Raw genomic sequence first — 24,082 nt, 5'->3', positions numbered from 1 at the left:
ATTTGTGAGATTTAAAACTTGATCTAGATCACAAAAACTATTTTTCCACTCGGCAATTAGGAAAAGGATACTTTTAACCCATAGTAAAAAAACGTACTCATCGCATTTTTATAAGGATAAGAACAATGTCCATGTACTAAGCCATTTCCTTAGCTTTGGACCATGTTTCACATTCTTTTGCTATCCTATAGACAATTTGTTTATAACCTGTTTACAATATGCCCCATTTGTATTTACAAAAATATAAAAATTATTGAACAGTATTAATAAAAGTACTGCTAAGTAACAGTAGACTATTTGCCGCACTGGTATTGATAACAGTATCAGCAAAATCCTTTGGAAGAAAATGAAAATGTTTTTGTCGATTGCCACAAATACTATCTTAATTAAAGAGATAAAGTAAAAGTTACAACCATATAGTGTACTTTCCTCCTTTCCCTTTGTAAAGGCCCTGTCACACTGTCCCGAAATTGACACCCGATGGACACACGATAAAGGAAATGTTCAAATTTGGCTGTGATCGTAGCAACATCGGGCCATTCGTGAGGGCATCTTAAGCCATCGTATGACCGCCGGTGGAGTTTCTCAGGCTCCGGCAGCAACTTCGTGAGCGGCAACTTCGTAAGGCACTCGTGAGGGCATCTTGTCAAATCGTGTCATCTTCGTGTTATCATCGGTGCATTCACATTCACTCTGATCGGGGCGAATGCTCGATGGCACCGATGATAACAAGATGCCCTCACGATGGCCTTACGAAGGGCAACATGGACACACGAATTCAACACGAAAATGAACCTTCGCAAGGTCCTTCGGCTATTTTTTGGCATGCCAAAGATTTTGCCACCGCTCACGAAGTTGCTGCCGGAGCCTGAGAAACTCCACCGGCGGTCATACGAAGGCTTAAGATGCCCTCACGAATGGCCCGATGTTGCTACGATCACAGCCGAATTTGAACATTTCCTTTATCGTGTGTCCATCGGGTTGTTTTATTGCACAACAAAATCATGTAAACATATTATGTAAATAACCCAATTTGTGTTCTGTGAAACTTAAAAGGATATAATATATTATTTTGAAGGCGAGTTGACAGGAAGTTGTTGTTGCTATGGAAACAACAACATGACGGAGAAAACGTAATATCTTCTACATATAAAGACAGACAAAGTCTGAAGATATCAGTACAGTATCATAGTACTGTAACATAATTGTTTTTGGTACTTTCATTGCAGTTGTATGTCTTAAATGTAATGTAAATGTTGCCTTCGTGTGTGGTTCGGGGCCATCTTCGTGCGAAATTCACAATTCCATATTCGTGTGTCCATCGGGTGTGAACTTCGGGACAGTGTGACAGGGGCTTTACAAACACACATACATATTTAACTTATGCACACACTGAGAAGCACGTGCATACAGTACCCTACTTTTTAACACGTTTTCTCAGTCTCTCTACAGTATGGTATTTTTTCTTGTTAGATGTATGGCACCCAGTCAGTGGTTATCACCCTTTGAAATACTTGTGAATGTTTGGCCCTTAATTCATATTGCAGGAAAGGAGCACGCAGCTTTGTTCACAGAGTTAGTAAATGCCATGCCTTCAGTGGAGCTTGTCTATATAGCCTACAGATGGTAGCTCTAATAACTAATGCCAGGGCCAAAAGAATAAAACAACAAAATGTGACATGCACCTGATCTGACCATTACTTTTCAGATTGACACGCCTATTGATGTTCCTACATGTCATATTTCAGTAACAACACAGCCAACCTGCTTCACCTGCTGATAACCCTTACCCAATTACATATTTTATTCTAAACACTAGCATCCATGTCAACATGTGTCTCTGGCAACATGACGAATGTTATCCCAAAATGGACTCGCCTTTTCCTCGTCTCAACCAGTTTTTAAGAAAAAGTATGTGCCTCTTTAGCTGCTAAATGCTCTACCTTATTCACTAGCTTGTCACACACTTCGTCTGCCTGCTCTTTGGTGCTTAGCATGAAGCGTGCAGTGTGTTACGATTAAACGCTCTGTGGAGCTGTGGGGAACTGTGGAGTCTGGTGATAATTATCTGCGAGTTCACCCCCTGGAGCTGACCCATTTCAAATAACCTTAAAAGTAGTCATATGATCCATTGTTAATATAAAATGTGTTGATAAGTGCAGGTTTGAAGTTTTAAGGTAAACCAATTGTGTTGCTTTAAAAGGAACTGCTGCAGGTAGCAGTGATGCAGCAGAAAAAACATTATAATAAGGGTGCGCGCCGACTTACAATGAGCTCACACTTATATGCTTACACTAAATTATAATTAATTGATTACATTACATTACATTGCATTTAGCTGACGCTTTTATCCAAAGCGACTTACAATAAGTACATTCGACCAGGAAGACACAACCTTGAGGAAAACAGAATCATATAAGAACATCAGGTTTCAAAGAGCCAATCGTTTCAAGTGCTGCTCAACTGGCTAAGCCAGTCCTTTATTAGTATACAAGTGCTCTGTTAGCAGTTCTTTGTTAGTCATTCTATCGCTCGAAGTGGAGTCGAAAGAGATGAGTTTTCAGTCTGCGCCGGAAGGTGTGTAAGCTTTCTGCGGTCCTGATTTCAATGGGGAGCTCATTCCACCATTTTGGAGCCAGGATAGCAAACCCACGTGTTTTTGCTGATGGGAACTTGGGTCCCCCTCGCAGCGAGGGTGCAGCGAGTCGTTTGGTTGATGCAGAGCGGAGTGCACGTGCTGGGGTGTACGGTTTAACCATGTCCTGGATGTAGGAAGGGCCAGATCCATTCGCAGCATGGTACGCAAGTACCAGTGTCTTGAAGTGGATTCTAGCAGTTACCGGAAGCCAGTGGAGGGAGCGGAGGAGCGGCGTGGTGTGGTGTGGGAAAATTTTGGAAGGTTGAAGACCAGACGAGCCGCTGCATTCTGGATGAGCTGCAGAGGTCGGATGGCACATGCAGGTAGACCAGCCAGGAGGGAGTTGCAGTAGTCTAGGCGTGAGGTGACGAGAGCCTGGACCAGAACCTGCGTCGATTTCTGGGTCAGCTGTGGGCGTATCTTCCTGATGTTGAAAAGCGTGTATCTGCAGCAGCGGGTTGTAGCAGCGATGTTTGCAGTAAACGACAGGTTGTTATCTAGGATAACACCCAGATTCCTTGCAGTCTGAGTCGGGGAAACAACAGAGGGGCCGATGTTGATAGTTAGGTCAAGAGAGGGACAATCTTTTCCCGGAAGGAAAAGCACTTCAGTTTTGTCAAGGTTGAGCTTGAGATGATGAGCGGACATCCACTGAGAGATGTCAGCTAAACAAGCAGAGATGCGTGCGACGACCTGAGTCTCTGAGCGGGGAAAGGACAGAATTAATTGGGTGTCGTCAGCGTAGCAGTGGTATGAAAAACCATGCGGGCTAATGACAGATCCGAGCGAGTTTGTGTACAGGGAGAAGAGGAGAGGACCAAGAACAGAGCCCTGAGGGACCCCTGTAGTTAATTGACAAGGGTCGGACTCAGACCCTCTCCAAGTAACCCTGTAGGTGCGGTCTTTGAGGTATGAGGTGAGGAGGGAAAGTGCAGAGCCTGAAACTCCAAGTTCTTGGAGAGTGCGAAGGAGGATCTGATGATTCACCGTGTCGAATGCAGCAGACAGGTCCAACAGGATGAGGACAGAGGAGAGGGAGGCTGCTTTAGCAGTGTGCAGTTCCTCAGTGACAGCAATGAGAGCAGTTTCTGTGGAGTGACCTGCCTTGAAACCAGACTGGTGCGGATCCAGAAGGTTGTTCTGATGGAGATAACAGGAGAGTTGTTTAAAGACAGCGCGTTCAAGTGTTTTAGACAGGAACGGGAGGAGAGAGACAGGCCTGTAGTTTATAACATCAGACGGGTTGAGAGTGGGTTTCTTCAGGAGAGGGTTTACTCTCGCCTCCTTGAGAGTGTGTGGAAAGTGACCAGAAGTTAGAGAAGTGTTGATGAAATGGGTGAGAAACGGTAGAATATCAGGAGCGATAGTCTGAAGGAGGTTTGAAGGGATAGGGTCCAGAGGACAGGTGGTAGGGCGGGCAGAGGTAATGAGGGTAAGAACCTCACTTGGAGAGAGAGGGGAAAAGGAGGTTAGTGTGCCGGTTGAAGGTGGCTCAGGTGATCCGGCGGTGAGTAGGGGTGAGTCAGAAAAAGAAGAGCGAATGTCGTAAACCTTTTTTTCAAAGTGGTTAACAAAGTCGCTTGACAGAAGGGAGGAGGGGGAAGGGGCTTTGGGGGGGTCCAAGAGGGTGGAGAAGATGGAAAATAGTTTTTTAGGATTGGAATAGGAAGATTGGATCTTATCTTGAAAGAAAGTGCTTTTTGTCTGAGAGATGGAAGCAGAGAAAGAGGAGAGGAGAGCCTGATAGGTTAGGAGGTCGTCACGGTGTTTGGATTTCCACCATTTCCGCTCTGCTGCCCGAAGGACGGTTCTATTAGCACGCAGTGCGTCATTTAGCCAGGGAGCAGGAGGGGACTGACGAGCCTGCCGAGATGTGAGAGGACAGAGAGAGTCCAGAGAGGATGAGAGAGTAGAGAGGAGAGTTTCTGCAGCAGAGTTTGGAGGCAGGAGTTGGAACGAGTCAGAGGAAGGGAGGGCTGAGAGCACCGAGGAGGCAAAGGTAGAGGGGGAGAGGGAACGGAGGTTACGGCGGACAAGTGCAGGATGAGAAGAGATTAGTTTGTTATGTTTGGAAAGGGGTAAAGAGAATGAAATGAAGAAGTGATCGGAGGTGTGGAGCGGGTTTACAGAGAGGTTAGAAGTAGTGCAGTTCCTTGAGAATATGAGATCGAGGACATTGCCAGCTATATGAGTTGGTGGGGACGGAGACAGTGAGAAAGCAAAGGTGGTTAACAGAGATGTTAGTTCGTCTATCTTCCCCGTCTGGAGGTTGAAGTCTCCGAGAAGTACAGCGGGAGGGCCAGTTTCAGGGATGTGTGAGAGGAGATTATCTAATTCCTCCAAGAAGTCCCCCAAGGCGCCTGGTGGACGGAAGAGAACAACAATGGTCAGTTGTATAGGATGGGTCACAGTGACGGCATGGAATTCAAAGGTGGAAGGAGTGAAGTTAGGTAGCTTGAAGAGGGAAAAGCTCCATTTGGGAGAGAGCAGGAGACCAGTGCCACCTCCTCTGCCAGTGGGTCTGGGTGTATGGGAGAAGGAATATGCTGTGGAGAGAGCTGCTGGGGTGGATGTGTTGGATGGAGTAATCCACGTCTCAGTGAGAGCAAGGAAATCCAGAGACTGCAGGGAGGCGTAGCCAGAGATGAAGTCAGCCTTAGGAACAGCTGACTGGCAGTTCCACAGGCCGCCTGAAACTAGGTGCTGGATCTCAGTGGAGCACGTGGGATAGACGAGAGCGGGCCGGTTATAGCGATTAGGAGATACACGGGGCCAGTGATAATTGCGAGAAGACACATGAACAGGAATGGAGAAAATACACATGATTATAGCATGAGGGGCTGGAAAGCTAAACAAAAGAAAAATAGGAATAAGACACCAGTGATACTTAGCTCAAATTAGAGTAGGATTTGCCTCCTCTTTGCCACCCTCGTGACTCCCGCAGGACTCCAAAGTCTTCGGCTGTCTGACGCTGCCGCTGACGCTCAAGAAACAGCTGCCTAAATGGACGCCTGATTGCTGAGTTCTCACAGCTAAGGTGCCACGCCCCTCTAGTTAGTTAACTCTCAACAGCTGATGGGCGACAACGCAGAGGGGTGCGTATTTAAATGCAGCCCAGACAGAAACTGGACGCAGTGACAGTTTCACGTGGACAGATCTGAGATTTAAATTCTCTCAAAAGTGCCCTTTTAGCTACAACAACTACAGAACAATTATACAGAGTAGAATAACTGAAATAGAGAAGTCTAATTAAACAAGATTATTACTTACAGCGGTTTCTGCGTCCGAGGAGGTGTAGCAGCCAGGTCAAAGGAGTACACTGAATTAACTCGTTTTTGAGACCGCTATTTAACTGCTTTGTCAGCTGGGAACTGGTTTCTCCAGCTGTTTCTACACGTCACGCACAATCAACGCAGAGGGGTGCGTATTTAAATGCAGCCCAGACAGAAACTGGACGCAGTGACAGTTTCACGTGGACAGATCTGAGATTTAAATTCTCTCAAAAGTGCCATTTTAGCTACAACAACTACAGAACAATTATACAGAGTAGAATAACTGAAATAGAGAAGTCTAATTAAACAAGATTATTACTTACAGCGGTTTCTGCGTCCGAGGAGGTGTAGCAGTCAGGTCAATGTAATTGATTATACATTTGTATAATTAACACTACAGGAGTGTAGTGTTTGGTTTTAAGGCTGTGGAGGTTGTTACATTTAAGGTAGAACATTACATCTCATTTAAACATGTGTTAAATAAACTAAATGTATAATACAAGCTCACATCATTGACAAAAGTTATCAAAAACATATCTGTATACTTTAGGTCTTTTGTTTAAGTAGGTCACCCAGCCTCAATATTCTTGTCTTTTTAACGCTGGCACCCTCAACCTCATAAACATTCTAATGAGACAATCAACCCATCCACTTAATCTGTCAAAGAGGCAAATGTAAAGGCAGTATCAGCATCACACCTGGAGCCGAAGCTTCTTGCTGGTGAGCCTGAAATACCACCCGGTGCATGTGTCAGTGGCACCGGAGCGAGTGGGTGTAATCATACTGGAATGAAGGAAGAACTTAAGGCATGTCAGCTGTATTCACAACAAGCAGGATAACATCCTCCTCCACCAGCAGCCCAAAAACAACCAACAAGGCTGCTTCTCCTCTCAGCCTGCAAATAAGCAACTTTGAACTCAATTTCACGACAGCAGCAAACGTTTCCCTGACTAAGGCATATCAGTGAATTGTTCTGAAATTATAAAAAAAACCTCCAATTAGCAAATGGGACTCATTCATGTTTTAGACAATTGTAATGAAATGATCTTCATGCAGAACATTGACATGCCTTATGAAAATGTAGTTATGGGTATTGCCACAGCTCAATGGTTTGAAGCGCAGTGAAATAATTACACTCATGTCAACATCTCCTGGTATAGAGCCTTACATTAATAACCCACTGATCAGAAAATGGGATTGTGGAAGACCACCGATTGCTAAGACTTCTCGTTCAGAACGTCAGGGACATTTGACATGGTTGACAAGGCTGCAATAAGGGCAATAGTGCAATGACAAGGCACCTTAACCTGGAGAGGTACCTTTTCACCATTGTTGAAATGCGTATATTGGGGTGAACCATGTGGTTTTTAATGTACGCATTTAGTAATGCAGGCATCTTGGTCAGCAAGAGCTACTTTAACCACAGCCAGAACAAGTGCCCTTTTAATAATACGGTAGCACATGATCCCTAAAATATTGCAAGAAGGCCAACTTTTGCGATTCTAGATTAAAATCTCATATGCATTTAATCCACAACAGTTCATATGTTTTTCCTTTACATTATAAAAAGAAAGGAATAAAAGTAATATCTGTGATCCAAGTTTTAAAAACATATTTCTCCTCTCCGTCTCTATTGTGAAGCATGTAGAAAGATTGGGAACAAAATACACCGTCCTGGTTTTATACAAAATTGCATTGCACGTTAATTAAAAAAGTATGAAGGTCTTTAACAGTCCATGAAAGTCCCTCTTTGTGTCCCATGACCTACATTTCTTTATCTCCATAAAGAAATACAGGTCATGGGACCCAAAGAGGGACTTTCCGGGCAAAGTGATACACCCTTATATTGGTTCAAAAAAATAATAAACCTACACAAGCCTGGAAGAAGGTGCCTTTTTGTATTTAGATGGCTACATCTTATTGATTCTGACAAACCTAAGGGAAGTGGAGTGTGTCCCTCACGGTGAAGTAGAACTAGTAGATAATTGATTCATGGCCAAAATAAACACAAGTGATAACGTAAAGTTACTGTATGTTCCTTTCAACGTGCATTTGGCATGAACGTACTGGATAAGGACTGGAGAAAAAGCCTTATCCTTTAAGTAACTTGTCCCTATAAAAATTAAAATGCTACCAGTATTGAGTTTTAAATCATATTGAAGTAACTTGCATAACTTGTTTACACGTAAAAGGCAACTGGGGCAACATGAACCCGATGAACCTGAAACACCACCTACTATAGTTCCTCTCCACTTATACTTGAATGATTTTTAACCCCAACAGAGCAATCATATGTCTGTGAGCGTGTCTTTGTGTGATTTCAAAACCAACTAATTAGTCAAGGTCTGAATATGAACAAACACTTGTGCAACATGACAGTATTACGGAGTCTCAGCTTATTTAACTTTCGAAAGTTCCAGCAGCTGTGCAGGATTGTGAATATACAGTAAGAGAAAGCTCCTGTTTAACCGTCAAAAAAAAGGCTCAGACCGTCTCCCTTTCAGAGCGGAGTGAAACAGGCAGCTGTAGCCAAGTCAGAGGAAGGCAGGCGAAACGAAAAGCAGACATTGAACAGGGGAATGTTTGCTTGTGCCAGGTACAGTGCAGTAAACTCTGGAGGGAGAAGGCCAGATCTGAGCGATTCCCAGAGCTGTGGACAGTACTGAGTTGATGCCATCATATTGTCTTCCTGCTGTACCTGATTATTTTCTTTATAGACAGGCCAGGTTCCCAAACAAGCAATCTACACTCACTTCAAAACAAATACTGACAAACATTAATTAGAATTTCAATTATGAATGATGGCCATGAAGACGCCTCTCTCGATATGCCAAATACATATTGTCTTGTCTTTGTGATATTGTTCTGTACATATAGCCAAGGTCAATTCGACCAATGGAAACGCAAATAAATATGTTGTATTTCTAGTAATACCTTGATAGATAACTCTAGTTTAAATTGGCCCAGTTTCAAAGATCTCTGAAGAGCTAGGTATGATTATAAATGTATTGATACTTAGGAACTTGACTCAAAACTTTACCGCCGAGGGGGATAAAAAATGTTGGGGGGAAAATGAGCCAAATCTTAGTTAATAGTCTTAAATTCAATAAATCATCTTAAACCGTGTGATCCAGTGTTTCCGCCAGACCAGGGCTGAGAGGGCGTCCACCCCGAGAGCGCGTCCCTTATAGATACTGGCCGTTTCTCAATCTCGAGGATACTGGCTTCCAAGACAATATTTCAAGGATGCTACGTCATCAAGTGGCGCAGCAGGACCGTTCCAATCTCCAGCATACTTGGAATTCCACCGAGACCGCGTCCTTGGTTTGGGGGAATTTTCGAGGCTGCACATGGATAGACTTCGTGTCCTTAAAATCCCCACAATGCTTTGCGCACGGACCAAATTCAAAAAAACTTGCGGAGAATGGCTGAACCGACGCAGCACACATTTAAATGTAAGTATGTAGTGGCGTAGAATATGTGTTGGTAAATATGTTACTTTATTACATTTGTTATCACCAAAAATGTGTTCCGTGAAAGTAAAGCAAGTTCATAATTAGATAGACATCGTGAGGTATTTATTTTCGGTACAGTTTATGTTGAAACCGTTAGAGAGAGTGGCACACTTGTAAGCCTGTTCCATTCTTCTTCGTTTTCCGAAGCCGTGGTTTGGAAGCATACTTGCTTCGTTTCTGAAGGAAGTGACTTAGAAGTACGCAACTACCAAGCCAGCATCCTCGAGATTGAGAAACGGCCTCTATCTCTTTACGTTTGTGAGCCGGGTCATTTGACTCGGCTCAGTTTCGCGGCTGCAAGGCTCCGGCACTCGCAGTTCACGCACGTGCTCCACTAGCACACCCCCCCCCCCCCTCTCCTCATCGCGTCCAAATCGCGCACGTTCAGTGTTGTGCTGTGTGAGGCACCGCCGATGTCGGGAAACTATCTTCAATACTCCGAAAATAATCCCACCAGACTCCTTTGTCCCTCCAACAGAAGGATATCCTTGTCCTTTTTCCTTTTCGTCATTTCAAGCGATAAAAACTCTCGATCTTCTCTCGAATTATGAATTTTTTTGGACGCCCTCTGCACGAGTTCAGGGCGTTCCGAGCTGAATAAGGGCGTCAAATGACGGCAAGACGCCCCCCTGGCGGAAACGCTGGTGTGATCAAATGATGAAGTAAACAATTACACATCAGCCCCACTTTCTGTGCTTTTCAGTATTCAATTTGGAAATCAAACATATCTTTCTCTGAGATTTGATTGGAATTGTGTGCCTCTGAATATCCACAGAAGCACTTCTTGATAGTTTTCTTAGACACTACAAAGTACTTTAATGATAAAAAAAAACAATAAATACCCAGAGTAATGAAGACATCTTTTCCACACACAAAATGCCATTCACCTCCTGTACTGTATATTGCTGGAAGAAGCCTAAGATTGATATCTCAAAACAAATGTAAGCAAACGTTGTTGCATGACTCGACACAACCTGATGTAAGGGAGACATTTTTCTACAGTGTGTGTTAAGTGTCATTTGAGAAATGTGACCCTTTCACAGCCCTTCAATTATGACAATTATTTGATTGAAAACAGACATCACATTACACTTCCTGCCAAACACGTTTACCATTCTGCCGCGTCAAAAGAGCACTTCTCCGTTTCCCAACAGGTTCACTCCAATATCATATATTTTTCTTTAAGCTTTGACTGGATTCTTGGAATCCTCTTTTTGTTTGTTCGGTCTATGTGCAACAAACATGTTTTGAGCCGCAGGTGGGGTCCGCCCCTGAATAACAGAGGTTCTTCATGTTTGTCTTTTATGGATTAAAGTCAAGTTCAACAAAGGGCACAAATCATGTAGTCGTCACTCAAAGAAGAGCGGAGGGAGACGCCCAGTAAATGTGGGGTTTTTTAGGTCACCACCATGATGGCATTTTTTTATTTATTATACATTTTCAAGGCTAAAACATGCGTGTGAGCATTACAGCACGTTCCTGGGATTTTACTTGGTCAGATATACAGCACGTGTTTGTTTTTTATTACACCAAAAACAGCTGATAAAGACTTGGAGTGTAGGTTACCTTCTACAGTACAGTGCAAATGTTTGTATGCACCTGGTTACACTCAATGTGTTTGCATCTGTGAGAGAAGTTTAATAGAAGGTTGGTTTCAGTGCTACACGTGCTTTAAATCAAGAGGTGATTTAAAGGCAGATCCAATGTAGATAAAGCTATCTAATCATTTATTTGAGTTAATGATTAAAAAATATCACATCATTAAAATCCAGGCAGCAGAGCCAATAGATGTATTAGGAGAAAAAACAACCTGGGGGGACACATGCACATTATTAAAATAATATTTATAAAGGTCACTGCGCTAAATCTCTAAACCAGATGGGTAACCTAAAAAGAGGTTGACTTCTGATGGGCTTTTACCTGTTATTTATTCACACATCATTTCTTACAGTTTATCTTTTGAGCGTTGGTGTTAGAAATTAAGTTATCAACAAAGGTATTAATGTTTAAAGTCACCTTCGCAGCATCACTTTTGTGAATCATGGGTGCTGCTGACACAAAAGTGTTTTTGGATGTGTTGTGTGTGTTTGCGAGAGAATAAAAGTGTTATGTAAAAGGACCTGAAATAACCCCTCACCACACACACACACACTAAAACACACACCCTTTACTCTATTTGAGCCAACTGTGCATGACCTACTTTGGGAACCTTTCAAGCTGAACAATTAACATTTTTTGAAGCGTCTTCCTTTATGGCATCCTTTTCATGGAGGAACTGACAAAGCAAACACGGCGGTTTAAACATAAGCACTTTGGCATGAAGACTTGAACAAACTCTAATTAAACATGAACGATAAAGGCATGCCTTGTTTGCTCAGTCAAGTCTATCAGGATAAAGAGGAAGACAATAATACGCTTGGAGAGTGAGTCGAGATGAGTTCTCTCTGCTTCCTCTCCATCAAATGAAATACAGATCTCATTGCTTTTAATAGCTCTCTCAATGAATAATGTCCAACCAATGGATTAGACATCTGCCTGCATTTAGCTCAATAAACAATTCTTTTTTTATTTATGACAACAGTTATAGGCTCTTATGACCAGTTAGTCTTTGTAATTTGTGTTTAAGCCTGTATCTTTCCCTGTAATCACCCATTATGACTATTACCTGCACTATTGCTATATTGTCTCAGATGAAGCTGCATTTTATTCAGCTTCTCCCTCACAAACCAATTTACAAAGCTCCTGATTCATGAGATCTTTAAAACAACTCACATACTACAGGTAAAGAAAGAAAGTACACGCTATAAAAATCAAGGCATTCATCACGAAACAGAAGCATGCTCTATGCTTTGTCACAGCTCTGGTATTTAGTTTCCGCCTCCTTTATGCAGTTTGGTAATGACCCCAACAACAGAAGGGAATGTCAGCGGTAGGTAATAGAGAGTCGATCTCCAACTGGAGGACCGGCCTAGCGGAAATCTGGCCCTGTGTCACCAGACTGTGTTTCAGGAAGAAGTTCAAATGAGGACAAGACACGCATTCAAGTCCCAAGAGCACTAGCCAGCAGTAACCACACTTTTATTGGGGTGTCAAGTCCGGCCTAGAATGTGTGCTGTTGTTGTTGTTGTTGGCGGTGATGGCTCTGTTGTGCGTTTCTGTGTGTGTTTGCTTGTGTGTGCGTGTGCGTGTGCATGTGCATGGTGCTGCATGGGAGAGGAAGAGTGGAGACTTTTAACATGGTATATTTTCTATGCAACAATAGCATCCGATCAATGTGCTACACAATGTTCTTTTATAAAGATTACATCTACTGTAGGTTTTTACTACCACACTATGATACGACAAGGTAAAAAAAAAAAATACATTTCCATTCATAAAGCTGAAACACAAAGCAGGCTTTCACTCTGCCCTCATGGCTTCACCTGATACGATAACATTGTTTGATATTCAGATCAGATCTGTTACCTTTATCGTATTTCAGACTCCTTTGTCCCCTTTTTTTGATAAAAGTTATGAAAATAGAATGACATGACATAAAAACTTAAGCGACTTTATAGAAAAAAGTATGTTATTATAACTATTCAGTAAGCATTTAACTGTAAAGGAAATTGTGGTATTTAACATCCTGTTTGCACAACCAAAACTGCTCAAATAGCCAAAAGCTGATAGTAAGCTTTTCCCCTTTAAATGAATATCTTTGGCCAGAGGAACAAGTTGTAAAACACAACATTGATATATTATCACCTTGTTAACTTTTTGTGGTAAACCTGTTAACACAAATTGCTTATTTACACATCTAGTTGTTGTCTCCACCAACTCCTGAGATAAATAATTGATTATAATATAATTAAAACAAACTCATTTTAATTCATTGCCTAATTTTGTAAGACCTGTGTAGTTTTGCAAGCTAATTTGTATGATTCGTTTTCAAATTTGGCAATCCTTCATTGACAGAGTTGTTGAAAGAGTCTGCCAGTTAATGAGACCAGTTAACGACTGACCAAATGAAAGAAGTCCACATTATCAATGAATGCTGAATTGTTGTGTAGTAAACCCCAAACAAACGAAATAAACTGCACCCTAAACAGCATTAATGGCACTGATAGTTGTACGCTTCTCCTCTGCAGGAGGAGTACACAAATATCTCTAATGAGACCAACATCAAGCACAAACATTATTTTGGCACAATCTAAGGCGGATTACTCACTGCCTGCTTCATGGGGCCTTTCAAGCCCTTAGAATAAGCACGATCACAATCTTTATCTCCACCAGTTTTCACCTTTCAGCCAAGGTCTAAAAAGCCTCACTGGATTTCATGGATCCATTCTTAGATGTTAAGTAAAACAGTAGTATTTCACCGGACGTACTCGTTGAATAGAGCCTCACCACTCTGCTCCACACAGCCTTCAGTCCACCCACGCCAACGACTGATTATCTGCCCAGAAGACAGAAAATAACTGGATCCTTGTTAGCTCCGTGTAATACCATAACAAAAAAAATCCAATCAGGCGTTTTATTCATTTGGATTTGTTTTCATTTGATATCCTTAATCTTTTTTTCCAATCCAGATATATAGATATTCATGCCAATTCACAAAAGGGCGGAACAATTGAACGAATTCAGAACAAGAAACTGTCCAGCACTGTCGGCTGGTTCAGGTGCTTGAAGGTTGTCCTTGGGCAGGTAGTAAGTAGTTTTCTTACCTCCATGAGCCAGACACTCCTCACCAGTTTGATGTACTACCATAACAGGACATGAAAATGTTAAACTGATGAATCTCAACATTGTTATAATATGTATGAGTAAAGTTTAGTCTTCACTAGTATCGTAATTGATATTTTTTTCTCAACTATTGCAGTTTTATTTGTAATGAGTGTACTATGTATAATATCTTATTTATTTGTTAGTTAAATATAACTGTTGCCTGAGATCAACTACTCCCAGCATCCTTGAGTGAGCTGTCAATTATCTTTCTAGATTGTAATCAAACAGAAGAACATGGCCTTTTCACCATGTGAACCAGTTGACCAGTCTCAAACCACTTTCGTGAACATAATTTATAAGTGAAGAAAATTAAATGAATATACTTGTCTCTAGGGTTGGGAACCGAAACTCGGTTCCAGATGAGAACCGATAAGAAAATGCCGGGTACCGGGTACCCATACAAAATACACAATTTCGGTTCTGCTTAACGGTTCCTAAACGCGGTAGACCCTATTCCACCGGGTCCGTCTGCGCCGCGGGTCCGTCGGCGCCGCGGTGACCCGGTGGAATACAGCCAGGGTAAGGGCGGACTGGCCATCTGTGTGTTCTGGAGAATCACAGTCGTCAGCGGACCGTTGACGGCCTGCTCGGTACGTTGACGGCCGGCACCGCCCTTCATTTTTTTTAAACGGCATCATGTAAATTGCGGCGACAGAGGTCCACAGTTTCCCCGCAGCAAAGCTCCCCCCGCCCTCCCGTAGACAGTTCACGAGCTCAGTCACTTCATAACACCAAAGATGGATCGTGGTAAACGCTCTAAAGTGAGGCTCCACTAAAAAAAGAAAAAGACAAGGCACAGTGTAATGCCTGTTAATAGCTTGCCACAGGTATAGCTCAGTTAAAATAAAGCACAACTATGTGCAATACATTTGTATTGCATGTATAGCTTGCTTAAGAGTGCATAAAATGACTCGATGGTTGTCAGGTCTGCACTTGAGACATCATAAAAAGTTTCTACACACTCAAGTAAGAGTTAGTAAAAGAAGCTTAAAACTACCTGGCATTCATTTAATGTCATTGAACCAAGGACAAAATGAAAAGAAAATGTGACAAATAGAAAACTACATGAACTGTTACTCAAAGTGAATTTCATATGTGCTTGAGATCCAATGTATCTGATTGATTTACAGGAGTTATTACATGAATAATTCAACATTTGGACAGTACACATGAGAATGCACATAATTAATATATGTGCATTCAATAAGACAACGTCTAAGCCATTCTCCATCACCTTCACCTCTAAAATCCTTTTCACAACCCAAGCCACCATCTGCCTGCTTTATAGTCAGGAACCCATAATGCACTGGGAGCCCCTGTGCATGCCTGGTGTTGGTATTTAATTGGATATTAGTATCCAGCAGTGTCTGAATTAATCAAATCATTTCCATCCATTAATTTAGTGGAGGAACATACAATTAAAGGCTTATTAGTGTGCTCTCAGGAGTATGTCTTTTCATCCCTCTGCAGAACATTGAGCGTTGGCCGGAGTCCAATGCAAAGCATTTTCCCCGCTTGAATCTGGTGCATCCTCAAGACGGACACGGTTGATCTACAGCTACTGGCTGCAAGCTTAAAGCAATGAAAATGTCAGCCTATATTGAAGTGCTGCTATTCCCATGGCTATAGAAAAGGGTAAAATAAAAATAATGAGTTTATTTCAACGAAGAAATACATTGTCGGCTTCTACATGTATTTCGAGTCTTTACCATTTTTCAGATTATAAAATTATTAGGTCAGGGGCTGACAATTTTAGATTAATTATATTTGGTGAAAAATTGCTGTGAAAACCAGAATTGAAATGTCCTAAATAGGGTGAAAAGAGATTTGGAGATTTAGGCAGCGAGCAAACATAATCCAGCACACAAATGTAGGTCATTTAAAATTATTTCCATATTTTCATACAAATCAGACTACTTTCATAATGGACTTGAAACTACGATGCACAGATTTTTAAATATTCTTCAAGAGAATAGATAAAGGAATTACACTTTTGTGCAATAAAAGATTCAGCATCCAAACCTTTAACAACGTAAAATACACCGTTCTGGTCACTGAGTTTGTTTAAGAATTACGTTTAAATCAAACGTCACATAAGCACACAATTATGGTTAAGGCAACTCGTTTTTTTCCCCTTCCTCTTCTCTTGTGAATCCGAGTTAAAACGTTTTTGCACAAAGTAATCCAGACTGCTCAGATGAGCAGCCATTTTTAATTAAAACCATTTACAGAGGAAACCAAAGTGAAAAAAAAAGAGCCAAGGGATTTTACACTCCGTCATCCAAGGCTTCAGCGGATCAAAGAATTTTAATGGTGCTTTTTAATGGTTACGTAAAAATGTTTGCCTATGAAATATTGGGCCTGGGCACCATGTAGTTGGTCCGAAGCTCGACAGTACCACAGACTTTCTGCAGTGCATTTTCAGATTTCAGGCAGGATACAATAAGCCTATATTTATAGCCAAGTATAGCTGTCAATCAATACAATACTACTGGTCTAACAGGACACTGAAAATAGTCATAAACCTCTGAACAATTCTTGCATTCTACCCAACACATATATGTGTCTGTGAGTGTGTGTGTATATATTAATTGTATGGATGTATGTATATGTATGTTTGTGTCTCCCTGCTTCCTTGCCTGCCTGGCTGCCTGCCATGTGGCCCACCTCTTACTGTCAGCCTGCCTGACATTAGGGCTAAGCTGGATCTCATTAGGACCAAGGTGGCAGTGATCCCGTCAACATCGCTTTGGCTCCTGCCATATGGGTTGCCTCCAAGGTAACGAACGGGCTGTATCAGTCTCCTCAGAGCTATGAGCCTTGTTATACAGTAGCACACTCACACACACAGGCGTAGTATCTCTACTCTCTAGAGGAGCATGTGCTGTACATATAAAGCTGGATAAACATGTCAAACATAGAAGACATAAAGAACACTGAAGATAAGATAATCAGGTCAGGTCTATGGGTGGGATGCAGTGTGAATGAAAACACACATGCACACAAAATGCCTAGTACACAAGTTGGCAACAGGAAATACAAACATTTTTATGAGCTCTGAATCAAAATGACCCTACGGGTTAATCTGGTCACCTTTTATTGGTTTTTTTATAAGATATTTCAGTGTGGCTAAATCCGACCACACATCTTAAAATAAAAGATGATAGTTAAACTTGTATTTCCTAACTTGTTGAATAATAAAGGTATAATATATGCATAAATCATCAGCAAAAGTATTTTGTATTGCTCTTGCCAGCAACATTGAACCAGTTGACATAGGTAAATAGTCAGTGAAATTACAGATAAACAGACTTTTTCCCAGTCCCTTTTTTCAAACTACTCCCTGCAATTGAATGACAACAGCTGAATAAAATGAAAATAGACAATTGAAAAGAGCACGACAATCAGTGAGATCTGTGAAAGTTCCTTTCTACAAATTCAATCAGGAAGGCTTTTGATCTAATAATTCTCAATTTTGAGATTCTGTGCAACATCACTGCCCAAAGTCAGTCTGAAATTGTTATGGTTAAGTCACAGTGGAGCAATGACCATGCCAGAAGCAGCTTAAATACTGTACTTCCCTTACAGTAAGGGTCTGACACTTATCAATGCTGTGCAAGTTATCAGGAAGTCATTTACGACTTTGTTTATTGCTTCTTTGCAAATGCTCATAAAGAGTGTGAATAAGTTACATCCTATGCAACAACTGCACAATCACATTGTAGTTTATAGGAACACCAATTTACACTTGATGCTGGTAAAATCTCACCCAGACCACAAAGATGTTTCCTGATGTACTGCAAACATCAGCCTGTAATCACTGTAGCGATTATCCATATTTCTGTATTTTCAACAATGATACCATTTGTTTCATGTTCTCGATAATGGCTTTCATATTTACCATTAGTAATCGTGTTGATGACAAGTTACTTCCTGCGGCTTCACATGCAACTAGGACACCAGAATTCACTGGAAGCACAACAACTGTGTCAAAGTTGCACTTTGCCAGTTTGCCACTTATTATAGTTGTTTTCCCTTTGGCTTGTTGTTTTGTTTACCCCCCACCCTCGCAAAAGCAACTGTTTATTTTATCAGTTTGGCAACAAAAGCATGTGATCAATCATTGATAAGTTATGATGCTGCCAATGGCTTAGGTCCCATAAAAACAGATATTTGCATTACACAAGGTCTAAGATAGACCTTCTCATAACAGAACAATACATATTGTTGTTGTACATACAAACAGGCATTTGATAAGAGGTCAACTTTGCCTCTCTTTTACAGTAGAACACAGGGCATTGCTAGCAGGGATGATGTTGTGATCACATGCTACTATAACCATGACCTGGACCCCGTCCTTTAATTCCTGCTCCCTCCCGCCAGCGTCCCGCTGCCTTTCCCAAGCCGTGCTGTTTTTATTTTTGCACTGTTCAAAGCAAACGCCCTAAATCCCTTGTGCAATATGGCTCTAACTACAACAAACTGGCCTTTCATCTATATGCTCCTCGAGAGAGACACACTATTATACAGGTATACTGACAAAAAAAAAAACGTATTTCAGAAAATGAAAATTTCCTCAACATTTTTGATATGCATCACAACTTAGACACATCACAGTTTTCCAGCGAGACACCTTACAGAGATACACTTCAAAAACAATCACTTAGTCTACATACTGTAGGGACGTCTTTATTTTCCTTACCTTGACATGCTGTCCGTCATGCAGTTCTGACCCAGGTATCCCTCACCTCTGGCTGACAGTGACCCTTGTGAAATGCCCGGCCGAGATTTCCACGACTCCATTAACGCTGTTACGGGCGAAATTAGATTCAACAAAGGGTTGGACTGGTCCCTCACATCATGCCGCGTGAAAGACATTGTTCCTTGCGCTCCAATCTGGTAATGGAATGAATGTCCACCGGAATTAACTCCAACAATGGCCGATGTAGGCATGCTGTTATTCTCTTGGTAATAGCTGCCATCAGTGGTCTCCTGCTTAACCCCTTTAGACAGGACATTGTTGGAGAACACATCGGACTCATAGTTCCCATTCATAGAGGAGACAGGGGGTCCTAAGATACCAGAAAGACTGAATTCATCAATGTTATTCCTCAGGGACAAATAGGTGGTCTCAGATGCAGGATAGAGACTAAGAGATGGCGACTGCTCAGCATAGGGCTGGGGGTTCATACATCCCTCATTTATGTTGGGCTCACTCTTAATCTGTGTGATAAAAGGTGTGCTACTCGCATTACACTTGGAGCTGCCTAAACACATGCTCCGGAAGTCAGTCCCAGGCTCGTTCTTGATGTACTTAACCATGCCCATCTGGTCTAAGCCAACGTTAAAAACCTCCCCGTCTAACATCTCTACTTTGGGGAATTCAAAGTTCTTGAAGTCTGAGTCTCTGGTCAGACCAGCCGCATCTGGGCTGTTGGTGTCGTTTTGCACCAACCTTAGGCCTCCAGCAGGACTGGACACAGGGAACCCACCAGAGGAGGAGTTATGTGGGCTGCCGACAGCCATGGCGCCCCCTGAAGCCGGACTGGACATGGATGGCCTTGCGGTGTTGCAGTTGTTGGCAGTGCTGGTGCAGCTGCCTCCAGTAGGGCTTGAGACAGACGACCTGATATTACAGGTAGTGCTGCAGGACGGTGGTGATCTCACACTGCTCATACTGTGGGGGCTGGACATGGGGGACCTCATGACGTTGAGTGGGCTGGTGAGAGGAGGCGAGCCCACTGTGCTGGACTCCACAGGGCTACATGTGGCTGAGTTCCTGCGCTTGATGTTGGCCAGAGTTGCAGCACAAGACGTCTGGCTGACAGGACTACTGACGGACGAGCACACCGGTCCAAAACACGTAGGAGGACTGGTGGTTGATGACACCATATTGTTGCTACCCCCGGGACTAGAGATGGAGCTGGAAGTCTGGGGGCTGCAGGACAGAGACGAAGCTAGCATTGATGCTGAGCTAACTGGAGTCCCAGTCGCGCATTCTCTGGGAGTGGTGCTGGGTTGCTGGAAACCAAAGTGCTTTAACTTGGGGCTCTTTGTGGAACCACACTGGGTCTCCTCTAGAGCCCGCCCACACCCTGGATACATCTTTCCAGGGCTGGTACTGCCACCATGCTGGCTAAAAGCAAAGTCTGCCTCCCTGGCAGCATTCATATACAGTCCCATAGACTCAGCCACAGTCTTGGAAAGCTCCTTAGAGTCCATTTCCTGCTTATGACCATGGAGGGTGTTGTTGAAGTGAGGGAGAACAAATGGCTGGTTCTGGCTAAGCCGAAGCATTGGCTGCTCCGGCTTCTTGGTATTGTTGTCTTTGCAGTCAGTGGCCGGGCTTCCAGTAGGGCAGCTCACATTGACTATGTCCATCAGGATATCACTGCTAGTCAGACTTGAATCCTCTGTGCTGCAGCAGTGCTCCATGGTGCTGGGGACCTGCGGCCATCGATTCTCTGTGTCGCTCCCATCAAAGAAACGTTGGTATCTTTTGGTCTCCATTGCTGACTCATTGATTCACCTGGTAAGCGGAAAGAAGTAGAGAAATTAATGACAATAATTCCCAATGCTGTTTTTTCAAGCTACGTACAATGCATTGGTCTGAAAATAAAAATCCCTTCAAGGAGAGAATAACATGCCTCATTTAAATATAACTTATAATGTTAAGAATATAATTGTACTGTGTAAATAGAGTAGTTATCGTTTTGAATAGCAGTAGGTTCTGCTTCAGTGGATGAAAACATAATGACGCAAAAAAGCATGTGAAAATGAAGAAAAAGGCTGAAAGATTATTTATGTTATCTACAAATACAAAATAAAAAGGATTGACTTAATGTTGATATTATAATGACTTCCTTTCAAAGAACAACAAAACAAAAACATATATAATACTGTGTAAATCTGAAGCAGTCCAATGCAAGTTTGTCCAGTATTTCCTCACTCACAGATAAAGCTCATTAGCACTGCAATACAGGGGATGTACAGTCTCCTAACTTGAAGAAAACTGCATTTCAAGGGTTAATGTATCTACGTGACGTCGTCTGGGCTTTTTTATTTGAATTCCCACCTCTGCTGCGCTTCTATTGGACAGCTTAGTCAGAAATTCACCAGCTTTATCTGGCCCTTTCGTTGATTGGTCGCAAAGCTGTCACTCAATAGTTATTGCTCTTCTTGCAGTCACAACATAGCTGCGACATAACTTAAAATGTTGCTTTAGCGCCTGGAGCAGCTCCGTCATGTGCAAAAGAAACAAAAATACTGCCGATAGCCAGCCATACAATGTTATAAATGGTTGCAATGAAAAGGCATTGCTTTGAGTCATGTTAAAATGCATTTTTTAGTGCTACGGTTCACTCTTTAAAAGACTCACAGCTGCGGAGCAGCCAAGACATCGGAGTTAAAGTTATTCAGGTTGCCTGCAAAAAATCCCATGCACAATAAGTGCGCAACTAAAAATATAAAACAGAAAAATAAAAAGATGTCAGAGTGATAATGCCTCCCTCTTGCTCCAGCCGTGATTGCCCTGCCTCTGTAGGACATGCAACTCTGCATATCTCTCCATTTTGCGTATGCGCAGAACTAATTCTAAAAGACGATTTTTTTCTTTATTGTTGCTGGCGAAGTTATTAAAGTCGTCTCATTTGAATGACAAGAGAGACAAAGTGCACAAGGAAGACACTATTATTACTAAAGTCATATTTTTGGAAACAATTTGACACACTACATATTTCTGAGCACCACTTGACAGGTGCTTGCAGAAACGAAAATCTATGGATAAAATGAGTGTGGCACATTTCGTTAGTAGGCTACATAAAGTGCAATAAACTTCTTGGTGACTTTTATAATGGAGCAGACACTGAGATTACGGCCCCGGTGTAAAGTTGTTAGATTTCTCTCCCGTAGCAAATGAATCGGGCGTAAGAACTCAGCTTTTTTCCCGATTGAACAGTGAGGACTTGGCTTTCAGTATCATCTCACACCCCGCGCCAAATGAAAATGTACATTCAAACACTGCGCTCCGTCCTTCCTTACCTTAATTACGACATTCAGAGTTGTCAGGTGGCCGTGTTGCTGGGCAGCGATAATCCAGAGGACAAAAAAAAAAGATACGAAAACCAAATAAATATGAACTAATGTTTTGTTTCTACTCTTTCCAATACATAGTTTTCAGTTTGACAGCTAGGCGCACTGGAGAAGTCTACTGCGTATTATCACTAGTAATCCTCCACAGCAAGCCGCTGCTCCTGACAGGACGAACGGCGGCCACGGGTCGGACGACAGCGGCAGATGAGCTCACATTATGCCCGCACATTTACAGATTACCGATTCTGGGCCCCAAAATAAAAAGAGTAATACAAACAAACGAAGGAGTCGGTTCGGACTTGAAGTCAGCGACGTCATTCACAGGCACATGGACCCTCCTACTGCAACGAGTGCAACACAAACTCTGAGGAGGAGGAGGGGGGAGGAGGAGAGAGGAGAGGGGAGGGGCTCAGCGCAGGTAGACAGAGCAGCCTGGAAATAGGGCACCGTGCTCAGCGCAGTGGTGTTTGGAAATAAACTCCAAAAGCAGTCTTTTTCAATCAAATTAAACAGTACTTACAAGTTTGTTCCACATTTTTTGACGGTTTAAAATAATAAGTCCTCTTCCCTCACTCTACTTTATCCTGTTTTTTATTTATTTTCCTCATCTTTTCCAGTGCCACCTCTGAAAAGGTTGGCCATATGGAGCTCGTGCACAAACATACACATGAACGCGCACTGCCTATTTCTAAGAGCAGATGGAGAGAGAGCCATCCCAGTCTCACTTTTACAGTTGACATGCATCCTGGATCCTATAAAAACCCTGTAAATATTATATATAGTCATTTTACTGTTGGAAATCAAGTCAGGATGTTGCCCTGTGATTCTGACGGCTGCCTCCACTAGGTGGAGCAATATTTCTACTGCTTTTGAAAAAGTCTATTGGATGGTCAAGATGTCACTTAACTCAATCCATCAAACTATGATGCAAATCTTTATCCCACACATTTAATTTCATTGAAACAATTTTCCCGCAAAATTGTAGTTGTTCATCTATAAAAAAAAAGAATTAAACTAGAAAAAAGACAAATAATTTCTGTATGTCATTCAAATATTCAAGCGAGCACCAAATGAAACGGACACAGTCGAATTGGCATACAGTAATAAGATTAGATTAGATCAGATCAGATAGTGTCCTGTGTTGCACTACAATGTGTGTGTGTGACGAGTGTGTTGATCTTCGATGCCGCCAACAACTATACTATCATTTGGATCAAGCTGTTATTTACATGTTTCTACCAATATGTCATGACATTGATGTGAGTTTAGACTTTGGTGGTGCTCCAGCAACATCCAACAATCAGTTTAATCTCTGCAGTTGTCAGTCAGTCGAGTCACTTTCTGTAGTGTTTCATGTGGCTGCAGTGTGCATGTAGGACTTCAGCTTTGAGGGATACAGTAGTTTGAATGTTTCTCTTTATTGCTTGTCTGGGTTTTCAAATCCAGCCTGTAGCCATTACCCAAGTGAGGCAGCAGCAGTTAGATTAGTCCAAGCCATCCAAGCAACACTGCCCACCTCCCTGATCTGCCTGTTAATCACCCATGAATGGGGACCTGCTTTCAGAAAAAGCAGCAGAATGGAGATATAACCAATGTTTCCCACCCCCATTCATGCAGCTCCCATTTGTCCATTGCACATAATGGATGCCAGTCAAACACATCATGAGCAAATCTAATTTAGCTCTGCATCAAAGATTTTTCCTCAGTGACAGTCATAAGACTTTGCAGACTGACAGCAGAACACGGCTGATATGAAATCAGTAATAATTGCCTCCATCATTTGTAAAAATTCAAGGCAGCTC

At 42.2% G+C, this 24,082-nt stretch overlaps 1 protein-coding gene across 1 annotated transcript in view; it reads right to left on the bottom strand.

The window, feature by feature from the left end:
• Window positions 1-22,629, bottom strand: part of nr3c2 (nuclear receptor subfamily 3, group C, member 2) — a 76,024-nt gene extending 53,395 nt beyond the window's left edge. The window contains exons 1-2 of the mRNA XM_034086117.1: window positions 22,230-22,629; window positions 18,892-20,718 (exon numbers count right to left, since the gene is read on the bottom strand). Of these exons, the coding sequence (XP_033942008.1) occupies window positions 18,892-20,699 (1,808 nt within the window). The 5' untranslated portion in view covers window positions 20,700-20,718; window positions 22,230-22,629. The remainder of the gene's footprint in view (window positions 1-18,891; window positions 20,719-22,229) is intronic.
• Window positions 22,630-24,082: the final 1,453 nt, after the last annotated feature.

Source organism: Pseudochaenichthys georgianus, chromosome 1, assembly GCF_902827115.2.
Source record: "Pseudochaenichthys georgianus chromosome 1, fPseGeo1.2, whole genome shotgun sequence".
Taxonomy (NCBI): Eukaryota; Metazoa; Chordata; class Actinopteri; order Perciformes; family Channichthyidae; genus Pseudochaenichthys; species Pseudochaenichthys georgianus.
The sequence above is the reverse complement of the archived record's forward strand: the minus strand, read 5'-3'. Positions and strand labels throughout refer to the sequence as shown.